The 16206-nt window shown below is 39.2% G+C and overlaps 1 protein-coding gene across 2 annotated transcripts in view; it reads left to right on the forward strand.

The window, feature by feature from the left end:
- Positions 1-16206, forward strand: part of Tusc3 (tumor suppressor candidate 3) — a 172818-nt gene that overhangs the window by 57674 nt on the left and 98938 nt on the right. For both annotated transcript variants that reach the window (XM_052752062.1, XM_052752063.1), the window contains one exon: positions 15131-15248. In XM_052752062.1, the coding sequence (XP_052608022.1) occupies positions 15131-15248 (118 nt within the window). The remainder of the gene's footprint in view (positions 1-15130; positions 15249-16206) is intronic.

A 16206-nucleotide genomic window follows, 5' to 3' on the forward strand; every position in this document is an offset into this window, starting at 1 on the left:
GCTAGCTGGTTGATTTCCCATTTGTATAATTTTATTATTTCAAGAATGTTATGGAAATTTAATCGTTGTAGAATCTTTTGTAGCCCTTCTTTTTTAGTTAGCATAATTCCTTCAAACGCCACCCAAGTTGTTACATTTATCAACAGCTTGTTCTTTTTATTACTGAGTAATAATTTCATAGTGCAGATGTTCTGCAGTTTATCAGTGTGTTTGTGCTAGGCCACAATCAAAAGGCAGGCCCACTATTTTGCAAAATTACCTGAAGGTTATGTGTGTCAGATGTACGCAAAATATTATGAAACAAGTGAATCTCGTGTAGATTTGATCCCCCTTTCCAAGTTTTTACAATATCTATGTATATATTTTAAAAATTTGAAATAATCCTAAACTCAAAGCACTTAATATAACAATCATTGTAGATAAAGCATAGTCAGCTTGTTCCAATGAAACAACTGAACATTTTCCTGATGGCTGGTGATGATGAATGTCTTCTAATATACATATCAATCTTGAACATCTTTTTGTGTTTGTTATGAGATACCTTTGATGAAATACCCCTTCATGTTATATGTCCATTGCTAACTGTTTGTTGTTGCCACCATTTATATGTGTGTGTTGTGTGTGTATGTAGCTCACTGTGTATGTAGATAAGGCTAACCTGAAACTATCTGTGTGGTCTTGACTGGCCTTCAATTTGCAGTCTGTAGTGTTAGGATTACAGGTGTGTGTCTTCATGCCTGATTGTATATACCTGTATTATAAAGAACCTCAAAGGGAGACACTTTGAGAAAGTTACTCTTTAAGTAGTGACTTCTCTCCATGCCTGCCTCCATGAAGGAACTTTTCTGGTTCTTTTTATGGCAGTATAATTTTTGATGGTTTCTACACTGCCATTGTAATATTTCACAATTCTATACAGTCTTCGAAAGGTTCCTAGTTATTTTTCAAAAATACATGCTTCTTATTTTTAGCCTTTGCTGCCTTTTTCTTCCGTTTAAGGCAGAGAAGTTTCTAGTAGCTGCAAGTCCTGTTTAGATGTATGGTTGCTTGCAGAGAGGCTGGTGACTGAGCTTTTGGCTTCCTTTAAGCCCTTCATCAGTTATCCTGCTCTTCCTTCAGTCAGTTTATTCTCAAACTTCAAAATTCAATTCTCACCTCCCTCCTGGTTAACGTCAAAGACCTTAGCCAAATGAAATTGCTAATTATGACTATTCAGTACAATTCTCACCTCTTTTAAGTGTTAACTCCAAACTTCCTTTGCTAAATTATGCTGTAGAGTATATTCCCATAATTGCTTAGATGTGTTGTTGCACAAATTTACTCATCTCCAGAATTGACTCTCTTCTAGGAACAAAGTAGCCTCTTTTAAGGTTGTTATGGATCAGTAGATTTTTTTTTTTAAATGAAGGAAAATAAAAACTTTCATTTTAGACTCAAGCAAAGTTTCCATATAAACAAAATCCTGATGATATGCTAGAGGTTAATGTAGCATTGAATTTCAACTAAAACATAGTAAATTACAAATATATTTTGATTAGATGTTAACTGACTTTATATATATGTGTGTATATTCACATATGAACACACAAACGTGCTTATGTGTTATTTTTTATACATACACACACACACACACACACACACACCCATATATATATATATATATATATATATATATATATATATATATATACTTGTTATTCTCATTCTGAAAGGTATATCTGATAAAATCCATTTTATCAATGACATTAAAGCTGAGAGGTTATCTAATTTGTCTGAAATCATATAGCTAATACCTGCCAGGGTGAGGATTTGTGACTTGAGAGCTATTAGAATGTAATGCTTTTCTTAAGTGCATATGTTCATCATTGTCCTTGCCCTGCGAATTGTGACTTGTGTCTTGCCTTTGCATATCCCTCTAAGATATTAGTCTCTTTTGGGTCTAGATGCATCAGCCAGCACTTCCTAAGCAAATGGTCCTGGAAGCTTTGTTTTAAGGTAGCAGCAGCTCCTGACGGTCCAGTGTTTAGTGTACTGAGCCAAAGCAATGCAGGACAGAACTCATCAGACTTCTGTTGACTCATGTGAAGTCACTTGTAGGATTAGGTTCTCAAGTTGGCAGCTAAGCTGAAAAGCATGTATAAATGACTTTATGCCGACATGTTATCTAGAAGCCATTGTAAGTACCTTACTTTACGAATGATTTGGAGACTTCAACCCTTACTCATTTTTTTATTCCTTAAATAACATATCTCTGAGGGCTTTAGTTTTTAAGTTTCACTCATTTGTTTACCTCCTAGAACAAGGTCTTTCTCTTTGTCAAAGACTAGAAAACTCCACTTCCATTCACTTATTTTCTGCCTCATATATTGGTTGATACATGAGAAATATTTAGACTCGGGGCAAAATGTTAACTAATTTTTTAGTGGAAATGATGCCGGAGTTGTTGCTAGTTCAGCAATTTAATTTTATGTTGAAGGCACATGTTGTTATTTCAGTCTATTGGTATTCTTCATGAGTTTCTTTGTCAGCTCCTGTACTGGTTGCCATGCCTTTCACTGATAGAGGGGATACTGTAGCATTTGCCTGAGCTCTTTTCTGTTTCCTGAATCCTGCATGTAAGGTCTTGCTTTAATCTTTCATCCCTACCCTATTGTAATTTCAAACGTACAAGAAATTGGGACAGTAGAATATTTGACACCAGTGTTACTCTTTACGGAGATTTTACAAATGGGTAACATTTACCACCTTTGATTTTTTTTTTTTTTTTTCTCTTTCATGTAAAGGTCAAATAACCTCAATCAGACATCAGCAGAGGTGTCTGTGAACTGGAGCAGTCAGTCAGTGCCATGCCTAAATGCGGTAGAAAGCTTTGAAGGATGAAGCCATCCTAACACAGTGCGAGGCCCTCTTTCTAGTCTGTTTTGACCTAGTCGGTGTTGGTCTGCTGTATTTGATTGCCACACCTCTTAGTTTCTTTTCCTTTATGTCATTCTCACGTGTTAAATGGTTTTTGTTTTGTTTTGTTTTAAAGATACTGATGCTTTTTTTCTTTCTTTCTTTTCTTTTCTTTTTTTTTAAAGAATCCAAGATCTTGTTGCATGTACTCCCAGTTTTTTTACAGTTAGATTTAGGTATTTATTTAGTGTAAGAATGACAAAGGTCATTCATCCATTCTCATCATGTCGAGAGGCATATAATGGTAGGTTGTTGGGAGTCCAATGTCGAGATTGACTATAGGTGATGCTCTTCTGGTCTGTGTATCATCCAGTAGGTTTTCTTTTCTCCGTTGTCGTATATATCCCAGAGTGATAACTGGGTTTGGAGGGAAGACACTTAATTACTATCATTGTTATTTCTCTGTTGCTGTGATAGAACAGCATGACTAAGGCAGATTGAAGAGGAGCTCATTCAGGTTTGTGGTTCCAGAGTTAGAGAAAGTAAACTCAAGGAAATTGTTGGAACCTGGGGAAAATTAGAACTCAGCATGTTAAGTAAAATACACCAGGCGCACAAGGAGACATGTTACATGTTTTAGCCATGAGTGGGTAGCATTTAAGGAAATAAACAGAAATCAAAGTAAATTAGGGACTGTAGGATTGTGGGAGGTGAAAGGGGTTAGTGAAGGGAGATGGATAAGAGGATCAAAGAGTAGGTGAATATGAATTGGAGTATATTATAAACATGTGAACATTATCTTAGTGAGGGATGTTACTTTGCACAATGCATGTATGCTGAAATTAAGTGATACTGTGAGGAATATATATATATATATATATATATATATATATATATATATATATATATATATGTATTTTTTAATTACCATTTTTACTTGTTTGTACCATATCTAGTTTTTTAATCAAGTGCACTGTCCCCAGACTATTGGTTTTCTCTCTGTTTTTGCTATATGTGTTCAGGAATGAAGAATGGGTTTTCAAAACTGTCTAGCCATGCTTACTTGTGAAAGACCCCCGAAGGTAGTCTTCCCTCTGGAGAGACCCTCGCCCAGAGATCACACCGAGTCCACAAGTCAGATGCAAACAGCAAGAGGCTTTATTCAGGAACACGGGTACCCGGGGCGACACAGTCCCTCCAGAGACTGAAGAGACTGGCGCGCCGACGGGCTGGAGTGGAGGGTTTTTATAGGGTTGGGCAGCGGAAGGGCGGGTACAGAAGCAGGAAGCCTAGTTTACAGGGTTCTGATTGGACGACTCATATGAGGCCATGGTTTACAGGGTTCTGATTGGACGACTCATATGAGGCCATGGTTTACAGGGTTCTGATTGGACGACTCATATGAGGCCATGGTTTACAGGGTTCTGATTGGGCGATTCATATGAGGCCAGGTTTACAGGGTTCTGATTGGGCGATTCATATGAGGCCAGGTTTACAGGGTTCTGATTGGGCGATTCATATGAGGCCAGGTTTACACTCAGGACAGCCCGTGGTTTTTCCCCCGAGCTCGACGCCTGCTGACCTGGCTCCCATCCAGGGTACAAACTGTCCCTCCGACCCTCCAGTTCCCTGTTCTGGGGCCAGGTGGCCGACCGCAGACACCCCGCTCGTTCCTGCGCCCATGTCCTCCAACTGAACCCTCCCCGTACTCCTCAGGCCCTGCTCAAAATGGCGTCAGGCCAAGCAAGCATGCTGGGGCCCCTCAGCACCACCCCAGAAGAGTCCCGGGGTCCCGGCCTGCACCTCCCTGCAGGGCTCCCCAGTCCTCAGGCCGCGCCACCCCCACAGGGTCCCCGAGTCCCCAAGCTGCGCCACCCCGGGGGCACCCGGGCCCCAGTCTGCACCGCCCGGAGGGTCCCCGGCCCTTGGCCTGTTCCACCCGGCAGGGTCCCCGGCTCTCGGCCTGCTCCATCCCGCAGGGCCCCGGGCGCCCGGGTCGCGGCCTGCACCACCCTCGCCGGCGGCGGCACCGGGCGCTGGCGCCGGGCAGCGGCGCCAATCGGGCTCGAGGACACGGCGGGCCCGGGCTGGGAGCCTGCGGTCTCCGCCCGCCGCGCTACGACGCGGGGCCCGGGCGCGCGGGCCGCTGCGGGGCGCGCATGGCGGGCGCGGGCGGCTGGCGCGGGGACGGGGATGCGGCCCGGCCTGAGCCGCCCGCGGCTCCGCTCCTGGCGGCCTTTCACTTGGATCATAGTATTGTCTATTTATTTGTATTTTCAGTTTTACTAGTATCAAAATGTCATTCATTCTTTGAATTAAACTTTGTGCTGAAGAGGTGAGCTCTGTGTAGAGCAAAGAGTAGTGGCTATGGTGGGCTAGGATTGTAGAGCATCAGTGGAGTGTCTGCACAATGCACAGTGTATTCCATAGTTAGGTGTTCCAGCCTTGGAGGTTGGGAGAAAGGGGAGCAGGGGAGCAGTATAGTAACAGCATCAAATTGAAATGAACCAGAAATAGAGAAAACCTAAGTTCCACATCTCTCTATAGCTCTGAAAACAACCAATACAGTAAGGGCAGAAGTGCTATAAACCAGAAAAGTTTAACATGTTTGTGTGTGTGTGTGTGTGTGTGTGTGTGTGTAGGGTGCAAGAACACACATGCCACAGCACACAAGTTTAAATCACAGGACAGCTTATGGGAAATGGTTCCATGCTTCCACTGTGGTTAGGAACTGGATTTGGGTTGTCAGCATTGGTTGCAAACACCTCCCTGGTGGTGCCATCTGACTGGCTCTAAACAAAAGGTTTTAAACGTGGAATTTAAAAATTGGGATGAATTAAAGGTAGAATGGAAGAGGTAAAGCAAAATTTTAAATAATATTAAAGAATTATAAAGAAAGTTATGGAGAGAAAGAGAAGGATGGGAGAAGGAAGAGCAGATGGAGAAAGAAAAGAGTTTTGAAGCATAAGGAGGAGCCCACGTGATGGATGAGCCAGCACACTGCTGAGTGCAGGGTGATCAGCAGGACGGGGGCTTGTGTTCTCACCACCCAAGCCCCTTGCTTCTCCTACTCATTTCCTGATGCAGTGGCATGTCCCTGCTCAGACTCTGGATCCTCTAAAGCTGATCATCTTCATCTGCGCCATGGATCTTAGGAGGAAAGCAAGCTCCACTGTGTCTCTTGTCCCTGAACCAGATCCTGCTATTCCACCAGTGCCACATGAGGTCACATGATAGATGGTATCCAGGACAGCATGGCAGTTCTTGGTGTGACAAATGAAATGTATGATCAGGGTTTCCCTGTGTAGTTCTGGCTGTCCTGGAACTTGCTTTGTAGAACAGGCTGGCCTCAAACACACAGAGATCCTCCTGTCTCTGCCTCCCTAGTGCTGGGATTAAAGGCATGCACCACCATACCCAGTTTGAAATGTATGATCTTTAATTTTCCAAAGCAACAACTGTGGGTCTGACCTTCTCAAGATTACAGGACTTAACCCTGGGAAGCACAGAGTAATTCTCAAGTGCTGCTAAAATGCAACTTCTAGATCAGCTGTGTTCAGACCACTTTTGTATTTATCTCTCAGTTTGGCCTCTTGCATCTCTATACTTCTGTAAGTCACACACACACATACACACACACACACACACACACACACACACACACACACACACACACACACACACTGCTGAGCAGCTGTGAGTGCAGTGCTGATGTGTTCTTTCACTGTGTCCCAAAACTAGAGTTCTGGAGTCTCTCAGGTCACAGACTATCCTATACTGAACTTTTCTGCATCCCATCAGTCACCCACATCACCAAGAAGTTCTTTTGAATTTGAACTGAAAAATGCTGCTTACTTTTAATTCCCTATCTTTGTCCCCCTTTACCTTTGAGAGTGGTCATATACGATGTGTATAGCATTTTCTTTACCACCATAAATCATTTTATTTGCTGATTTTGTAGAATAGTCATTTTTAAGGAATTATTTGTTGACTTTCATTTTACAGTGATATGTAAGTTTCTGCTTATAGCTTTATTCTTTGGAAATAAACTTAAAATCTGAACAGAAATATGAAAGCACTTCGTATAAAGACAAAGTGGAAAGATGATGGTGTGATGATAAGGGTGAGAACTATGGCTTGAAGTTCAAGGTTTTATATGTACTTGTGTGCCTAGTAGAAATTTATTAAATGAAATGAATGAGAGCTGATGTTGGTGACATTTATAAACTTAGTAGTAACCACTGTGGAGTTTGGTGTTACTACAAAATTCTTCTGCTGAGTTCATTATTTGTCTTTTAACAACATTGACAATTGTTAGGTAAGGTATTTAGATGGATACCGGGATGATAACCACGAACAGACGCATCTGACTGTAGCTCTCCATCTCAGAACAGACTTGAAATTCTGGACATTTCACAAGTACATGTTTCTTAAACTGATACTTACCTAAGCTCATAAATACCAGGAAAGAAAATTAGAGAGATCAACGGCAAGACCTTTTATTACTTATTAATTGGAATATTGAGAAACCCTATTTTGGAAGGGGATCCATGAGTTCATCAGATGTACAGACTGTCTGGAAGTGAACACGCCATGCTCATGTTCTCTTGCCTGTTGGATTGGGTTATTTGACATGTTGCTAGTGTGCATGTTGTGTCACATGTGCCTCTAAGTTTAGGAGAAGCATGGAAGAGTATGTTGAAATACTCCTGTCATTAATCAGGCTAGTCTATGGAGGGAAGTTAAAGGAGACGTCGGGATTTGGTGCAGAGAGTGAGAGAAGTAACTGTTGAAGAAGGTCGTTGATGGACACAAAGAGGTTTGTATAACCCTTTGTCACTTCGCTAGGAATCTGCCATGCCGCGTGCTTTCACCCTTTAGCAAACCTTGAGGGAGGAATTACTCATATTGTCATGCAAAAGCAGGGAAATAAATGTCTACGACATTTCTAGATTTGTACGTCATGAATTGTAAGGCTTGTATTCAAGTTCAGATCTTGAGAGTTCCAATGCTGCGTGCAGTATGTGACTACTCTCACTACACTTGGTAGGTGTTAGTGTTACAGTTTTGTGTTTTCAGTAACTTGTACTGTTGCACAGTGATTTTTTTTTTTTAACACAGACCAAACTTTGATCTCTGAGACTACAATCTAGACTGGATCATGTAAAAGCCTCCCTCTCTCCAAGCATTCTTTTGTACTACTCTCTTGATACTTGTATGTGCATAAATAATATTTGGAAAATTGGTATAAATATTCATATACATATACACACATGCATTACAAAACACATTATTAGAAAGACTGACTTAACATGACACAGGTTTAATGCACCTGCAGTGAAAATTTTTGATTTCTGATGAGGGCTATGAGTGATTTTGAGAATTGAGAACATATTTGTATCTTCATAGCCAAAGATGTAGTTATAAACATCTCGCCGATTGAGATTAAGACCTATCTTGTTCCATTTATTCCTAACTGTGAAACACAGATAAGTTGTTTAGTTTCTGTTCACTATGAACAGGAATAAACTCAGTATGTGTATCAACACCTCCCCTAAAGCAAAACCAGACAGATTCATATCAATAATCAAACGCAAGAAATCTTTTGAAGGTGTTTTTGACAATTCTCACCATAAAGTTGGCTAAAAAAAACTTAGCAATAACCATGCCACAGTTGGCTTTACTCTTCTAGTGCTAGCTAGCCTGCTTGTCTAGGTGACAAATACCTGAGAAAAGTAACTTATGTGAGGAAAACTGTACTTTGACCAATGAGAGAAAGAGTGTGGCAAAGCAGAGCATCTCTTATCAGGGTGGCAGGGGATGCAGAGGTCAGGGATGATCTGCTAGTGAGCTTTGTGCTTTTTCCCTTCTACTCTGTTCTGGTTCCCAGTCTGCAGGATAATAGAACTCATGTTCAGGGTGGGTTTTCCCTCCTTTTTGTTTGTTTCTTGAGGCAGGGTCTCACTATGTAGACTTAGGTGTCCTAGAACTCATTACGTAGACCAGGCTGCCCTGGAATTCCTGGTGCACCACCTATTTCTGTTTCCAAAGTGCTGGGATAAAAGATGTGTGCTACCAAGCCTGGTTGGATCTTTCCTGTAAGCATGTTTATGGGAATACCATCACAGACTCATCTGGAAGTGTGTTTACTGGCTATTTAAGCATCTTGCCATGTACTGAAGTGGATAAGATTAACAATCACAGTGGGTATGTTATCATAAAGAAAATTTGCAATATTTTTAACTTGTTCACTGATTATTTTCTATCCTTAAATTTTGTGTTTATTAGAAGGTATTGGAGTATCTTGAGACAAGGAAGTATTTCTTACTTTTTTCAGACATCAAATTAACTTATCTGTTGATAGTTATTTTTTATCTTCATTACTATTTTCACTTTATATATAATATAAACTTACTCTGAATTATGCAGATGGATTTTAAAAAGATTGCTCAGTGAACAAGTGGTATATCATTTTGTTTCTTTGCTATCTGTATGATACTTATCTTGGCATCCATATTTAAGCATTTCTATGTTACTCAACTGTTTGTACTATTTATATTTATGTGTACTTTATATTCTTAAACATTTCTGATTTAAGATACGGTTGTATTTGGATCAAAATCACTATTTTGATAAAGGGAGATAATGTGGATATACAAGAACTGAGGAGTTGTCATTGACTATGTCAATGACATGTAAACCTTGATGATTTGACATGTCTCAAACAAAAAAAAAGACCTGTGTAGTCTCATGCAAGCAGTGTTTAGAGCTTGACTCTGGGAAAGTGATTGGATTATGAGCTGTGATTTCTTGAATGGATAAATCTGTTGCTGCATTCAAACTTTGTATAAGTAGTTGGTGGGATAATAATAGCAGGTGAACCTGATTGGAGAAAATATGCCACTTAGAGTTTGGCATTAGAAATATTTCTTGTCTTGTCTCCTCTTTCTGTACACTGGTGCTGGCCATCTTGAGGTGAAAAACCTCTTCATCTGCTTCTGCCGTTGTCTTATTCTTCTTGCCCTTAGGCCCAAAGTAATGTGTAATCAACCTGTGATGGACTAAAACCTTGGAAACTGTGAGCCAGAGAGTAAATATTCCCTTAACGTGGTTATATTGGGTTTAGTGAGAAAAAGCGTAACATACTAACCAGTTTAGCTCGGCCAGCAAAACAGTTACAAGCTTTGAAAGATGCCATTTAGTGTTTTGCGTTTTTTTTATTCTGCGCATCCGTAACACAGAAGCTTTTTTAATAGGCAAGTTGGCTTATGTGAAGTGGGTGCAAATCACTGTCTGTTGAAATTATTTGAGGTTCTAAGACATACTTTGAAATAACTATGTAATATATGTTTATGTATATGTAATTCATCATAAGTGCATAACTATAATGACATATACTCTTAATGTGAATCTGTTATATGATAGGAAATTTGAATAATGTTATGAGGAGAAACTACTTAAACATTCCTTAAAATGCTTTAAAGATGAAAATTACATTCATCTTGGGAAATATAAAATATATAGAACTATAGATGAGTTAATAATCCTTTTTAGTTTTACATAACCTTTTAAAAAAGAGTATAATGTAAAAAGTTATAGCATTTGAATTAAATGATTTTTTTCCTGTTCTCTAATAAAAAAATGGAAGAGATTTAATACAAGAGATTTAACAGAACAGTGCCCTGCAGTTATGACTTAACACTGCTAGATCCTTCTCATGCAGCTTGACTGCCCTCTTCAGGCTCCATATGAGTATATTAGAACAATTCATATTGTTCCCTCAGTTCCTAAGGTTGCAACGTCCATTTCCCTGTGAACCCCCTCCCTACCCGATGATTCTATTACATTTGTAGTTATTTATTTGTGTGCTCTTGGTGTTTTTGGTTTTCACTTTGAATTTTGAATAGCAATGAAGTCTGAGTGTGCTAATAAAACACTAATAATTTGTGTGTTCTTTTAGCATAAACTGATAAACGTGCTAGGTTCCACTAGATTTCTTTTTCTTTTTTGTTGTTATTGGATTTAATTCCCTGTTAAGAAGTTAGAATATTAGTGGAAATAGAGGATAATTGGTTTTACATTATTGCACATGTTTATTTCTGATAAATTACTTGAATTTTGAATATATAGCATTAATAGTGCATATTTATTAAGCATATTTTATTATTTTTCGTTTTGTTTTAGAGATAAAATTGTTCATTGGTCCTGTTGTTACGCAGTACACCCAAATAGGGAAAAGCTCATTTGCTTTCCCAATAATACCTTTGCTCAAAGTTTTGTATTTGAGTTCAGAAATTGTAATTTGCTTTTGGCTTTCGTGGAATCTCTTACTCAAATTAGAAATATTTCTGAGGGATTGTCGTAATATTTTCTCCTATTGCTGTGATAAAATGACCTGACAACAAAGTAAGCCAGAAAGGGTCCGGGTACCATCTGAGGCTGTAGTCTGTCATTGTGAGGATTTCAAGGCAGCATGATCTTGAAGCAGCTGGTCAGTTTGTGTCAAAGTCAAAAGCAAAAAGTAGTTAAATGAATGAATACCTGCATGCCATGCAGAACTCACTCCCTGTGGTGGTTTGAATGAGAATGGCCCCCATAGGCTCATGTGCTTTCATGCTTAGAACCTAGTTAGTGAACTCCATGGGAAGGATTAGGAGGTGTGGCCTTGTTAGAGGAGGTGTGTCACTGGGGGTTGGCTTGAGTCTTCAAAACCCCATGCTGTTAGGCCCAGTTTCCCTCCACTTATCCCTTCCTGTTGCTTGAGGACTAGATGTGAAGTTCTCAGTTACTGCTCCTGTGCTGTGACCTATCTCCTTCTACCATGACAATCGATTAACCCTTTGAAACTAAGCAGGACCTCAAATGCTTTCCTTTATAAGTCGCTTAGTTATGGAGTTTCCTCATAGCAATAGAACAGTGACTAAGATGTGGGGGACTTGCTCCCACCTTCTAGAGGGTTCTGTGAGGAGGAGAGAGGAATAAGGAATGATAGATAGAATGATAGGCCTAGCTGAGAAGAAGAAAAAAAGACAGAAACTCAGGAGAGCTTCAGGAGGACCTGGGTCAGTACCCAACGGCCCAGGACTTTATTCAAAAGGGCTTATACCAATGCCAAGGGGCGAGGCAAAAGACCTCCCCCTTGCTAGATACAGCCAAGTGCAGACCCTTCCAAACACCTGGTACCCCGGCCAGTGGTCCAGTCATCCTCTTATGGAGGCCTGCTGGTAAAGCAAGCTCAGATCTCACCAGGAAAGCTCTGTGGACTCCCACATTAAGACACTCCCCTTTGCATTCAGCTCAGTGTCCAGTCCAGGAAACAGTGCTGCTCACACTGAGCATGAGCCTTCCCATCTTCATTAGCTCAGTTATGAAAACCCCTCACAGGCATGTCTCCAGGCCATACTTCCCAGGTAATCACTCATTCAGATTCTCTCCCAGGTGATTCTACTGTGTATGAAGTCTTCAGTCAAAACCAGCCATCTAAGGATGTACAGACCTTTTAGTTGGATGTTCTGTCCATCTAGATTTCCAAGACGAGTATATACAAAATAGGTCCCAAGATTATATAATATTTTAGTAACCTGTGTTTTCCCAACTCGACCAAGGGGCTCCAGACCTATATCATCATGTCACTCACCCTCAGACATGGTAGTCCGACACAGCCCAGATGCTGATTTACAAACTGTCCTTTTTTCAGAACCCCCTGAGCTGTTCACTGTGACAGAATGAAGCCACGATCCCACTTCTCTTTTAGTCTTTCCTTTCCTTATTGGTTGATAGGAAGAAGCCCAGATTCTGTTAACGCAGGAAACATTTGAGAGTAGCTCCTTTTTGTTTGTTATCTCCTGTCTTTCCCTCTTAGTCTGGCTCATAATTTTAATCATTTAGACAGACCATTTTTTTTTTTCTGGATATTTCCAGTCACTGTGGATCTAGTCTCTCTTCCCCATCTAATGTATGCAGGTCTAAGCCACATTGTTTCTTATTTATGTGTTAATCATTGCATGTTATTTTAAGGAGGCCTCCTCAGGTAGTCAGTGTCAGCCATTTCTCTGTTACTGCAGCATCTACTTAAAATGATGAATATAGATATATTTATGTTTTAAATTCTACATTTGCCTATAAAACTGACATTGTTTACATATCTCGCAATGATTTATTCATTATAATGGTGAGAGTCATAAATAGTTTGCATTCGCCAAGTAGTATGCATTGCTTTAGCCTTGTTAGTGTTACTTTTTGGTGGTTTGCTCTATTGAAGATGGTACAACTCGGAGTTGATTTGTAATAAGATGGCTTGAGCCGTGATATCTCTGCTGTTACCACATTGTCCTTTCCTCCAATCCACTGTATAGTTATGTTTTATAATAATGAAATGAATCAAGTTATATTATTTATAGTGGGGTAGATAAACAGTTCAATGTCTTCCCCCAGAGCCCCTAAATAGTGAAATATTCTAAATAAATCCCAGTACTGAAAATCTCTAATGCCGAAAATTCATTTTAAAGTATTTATGATATAGTGATCGGGGATGAAAGTGTATTATTATTATTCATCATTACTAACAGCAAAACTTGATAAAAGTACAGGTTCTAGCCATCGGACGGTTAGTACTGCCAAGTAGAACAGCTAATGTACATCCAGTAAATCCTCCTGCGCTTTCATCGAGGGTTTCTGCTGCAAACAGTGGCATCAGCATGCATTACAAGTGTAGACTTGGAAGTGCCTTTCAAAAGAAGTGGCAGGTTTTGTACTGACTTTTGAAGGAAGAGAGGGAATTCTAAACAAAATATTTAATGCATGTTTTAAAAGTGACCATGATATTTTCATGAAGTAGACCAAATGTGGTATGCTTCTAGAGCCATGGTATGGGTGTGGTTGTGGTGTGGAGGATCTTGTGTGGAGGATTTTGTAACGGAATTACAGAGTGATTATTAGAAAACTACTCTAGAAAAGTGGAATGACAGTGGAGTATAGAAATTAAAGGCAAAGACAATTCACCTTTTATTCGTTGTTTTTTTTAAACACATACTCATTAAAAACTCTTGAGAGAACTAGAAATTATCTGATAGCTTGTGTTTGTATAATAGCTTCCTCCCTAGAAAGGAAGCTTCTTGAAGTCAGGGACTTTGCATTTGTCATCTGCACATTGTTTTGCAATTCATGTGGATTTGTGGATTGAATTATGAGTCCATACATGCATATTTAATAGAATGGTATGCCTAGATCTACTTAAACATTATTAGAAAAAGTAATACTGCATCCTTGTTTTAGGATGTTTCATCATAAGCTGTTATATACACAGATGCTGAAAAATCTAAAATATGATTTTATTCTTTATTTTATTTTATAATGGTGCGTTTTCATTTTATGTATCTCATTATCACAAGGATGCCAGTCAGTTCTTAATGATTTTACATTTCCTAGGTTTGATTTTTATAGCAAAATGTTTTTTAACAAAATACTTGAATTATGCAGTTTGTTTTTATACGATCACAGTGTCATTCCTTTAATGTTATGGGTCGCATATCAGCTGTTTGCAGACATTCAGCCAGAGCCTGTTACTGTTACTCCCTGTGTTTCTTAGGATTTGATGGCCCCATGTGTCTGACTATTATAATATTCATACACTAAATTGATCTTTTAAGTTTCTTGCTGTGAAATGTAAATATTCAGCTCATCTTATCATTAGAATAGTTATGATTTTTAAGTTCTATTTGATGAACTCTAACAATACAAATAACATCATTCTGTTTTCTGTCCCTTAAATATAGATGGTGTTTCCAGATTATCTGATTTCTATACAACAGTTTAGTGAACACCCCAATCCCTTCCCTTCTTATCCTCTACTTTGACATGTCCAGCCCTCATTAGTGTTGCCATATTTAGAAGCATTTATAGCCTATACTATAAACAATTTAGTCTATTAGCTGTGTATAGATTGGTTTAAAAAAATAAAAGGAATTCAGTTGCATGCACATGAGTAAGTGGGGCTGTATTGTAGTTACACTGTTTATGAACCGTAAACTTGTAGTTTGATGTACTTCTTCCCTTTTAAAAGTACTTGTTGATCTTGTTATGTTGTACAACAGTTTAGTTTGCAGTTTGTACAAGGATTAATGAGATGATAGTCCATTCAGTAATTGGTTAACTCTGCCCCAGAATTACTTGTTCCGTTGATGGCTCTTTTCACTGCATACTCAAATATTTTTGTTTTGCCCATTATCTGTTCCAGGCAGGCTAATGAAGAATATCAAATCCTGGCTAATTCCTGGCGTTACTCATCTGCTTTCTGCAACAAACTGTTTTTTGGAATGGTGGACTATGATGAAGGGACTGATGTTTTTCAACAGGTAAAAACTCTATATGTTATTTTGAAATGCATAACTGAGTTGGTTATTTTTGATACATTTTTGACAGCCAGGTAAAATGCACCTCACTGAGTAAGTGAGTATAGTAAGTAGTGACAGTAAATTTTGTGACATGGTTGAAGCAGAGTTCATATTTGGAGACAGCTGATCCCCTCATTATCTAGTTTTTGCCTTTCTATTGTAGTAAAAGCACTTTCATTTCTATTTAGAGGACATGTGCTTTTTAGTATATAGTGACCATACTTGTGCATTAACCTTATTATGATATATAGTGGTTAGGTTGTATTTTACACAGGTTTATGACATTTCATATTGTATACGTGCAGCCTACTTATTTTTGTTTATGTGTGTGTTGTGTATATGCATGTGTGTGCATATGTGGATGAGGGTAAACATGTATGTGTGTATATGAAAGCAAGAAGTTCACTCTGAGTGTTTTCTTTTTGCTCTCCATCTTATTTATTGTTATTTTGTGTACATGTATGCATGGTACATGTGTTGGTGTACATGCCATAAATTGCATGTCATTTTCAGAGGACAACTTTGGGAAATTGGTTTTCCGTTTTCACTGTTACACTTTTTTGAGGGGAGGGAGGTTGAACTCACGTTCCCTGGTTTATGCGGTGAGACATCTTCCTGATCCTGTTTGTTTTTGAGATAGGGTTTTTCACTGACCCTGATTATTGCAAATTCAGCTTGGTTAGCTGGCCAGCTGGCTCATGGCATTGACCTCTCTCTATCCCAGCCTCAGTTCTGGGGCTACAGATATGCGGTCCTGTATCCAGGTGCAAGTGATCTGAGCTGAGGTCCTCATACTTCTGTAGCATGAGCTTTGCCACTTAGCTCTTTGCCCGTTACTTATTTTCTACTTCAGCAGATAGAATTTTATGTGTAAAATATTTCATATTTGTCAGAAGTGTTTTCTGTCTGTTATAGCCTA

The sequence above is a fragment of the Peromyscus californicus genome, unplaced genomic scaffold, assembly GCF_007827085.1.
Source record: "Peromyscus californicus insignis strain IS unplaced genomic scaffold, ASM782708v3 Scaffold_23__1_contigs__length_62951481, whole genome shotgun sequence".
NCBI classification, from domain to species: domain Eukaryota; kingdom Metazoa; phylum Chordata; class Mammalia; order Rodentia; family Cricetidae; genus Peromyscus; species Peromyscus californicus.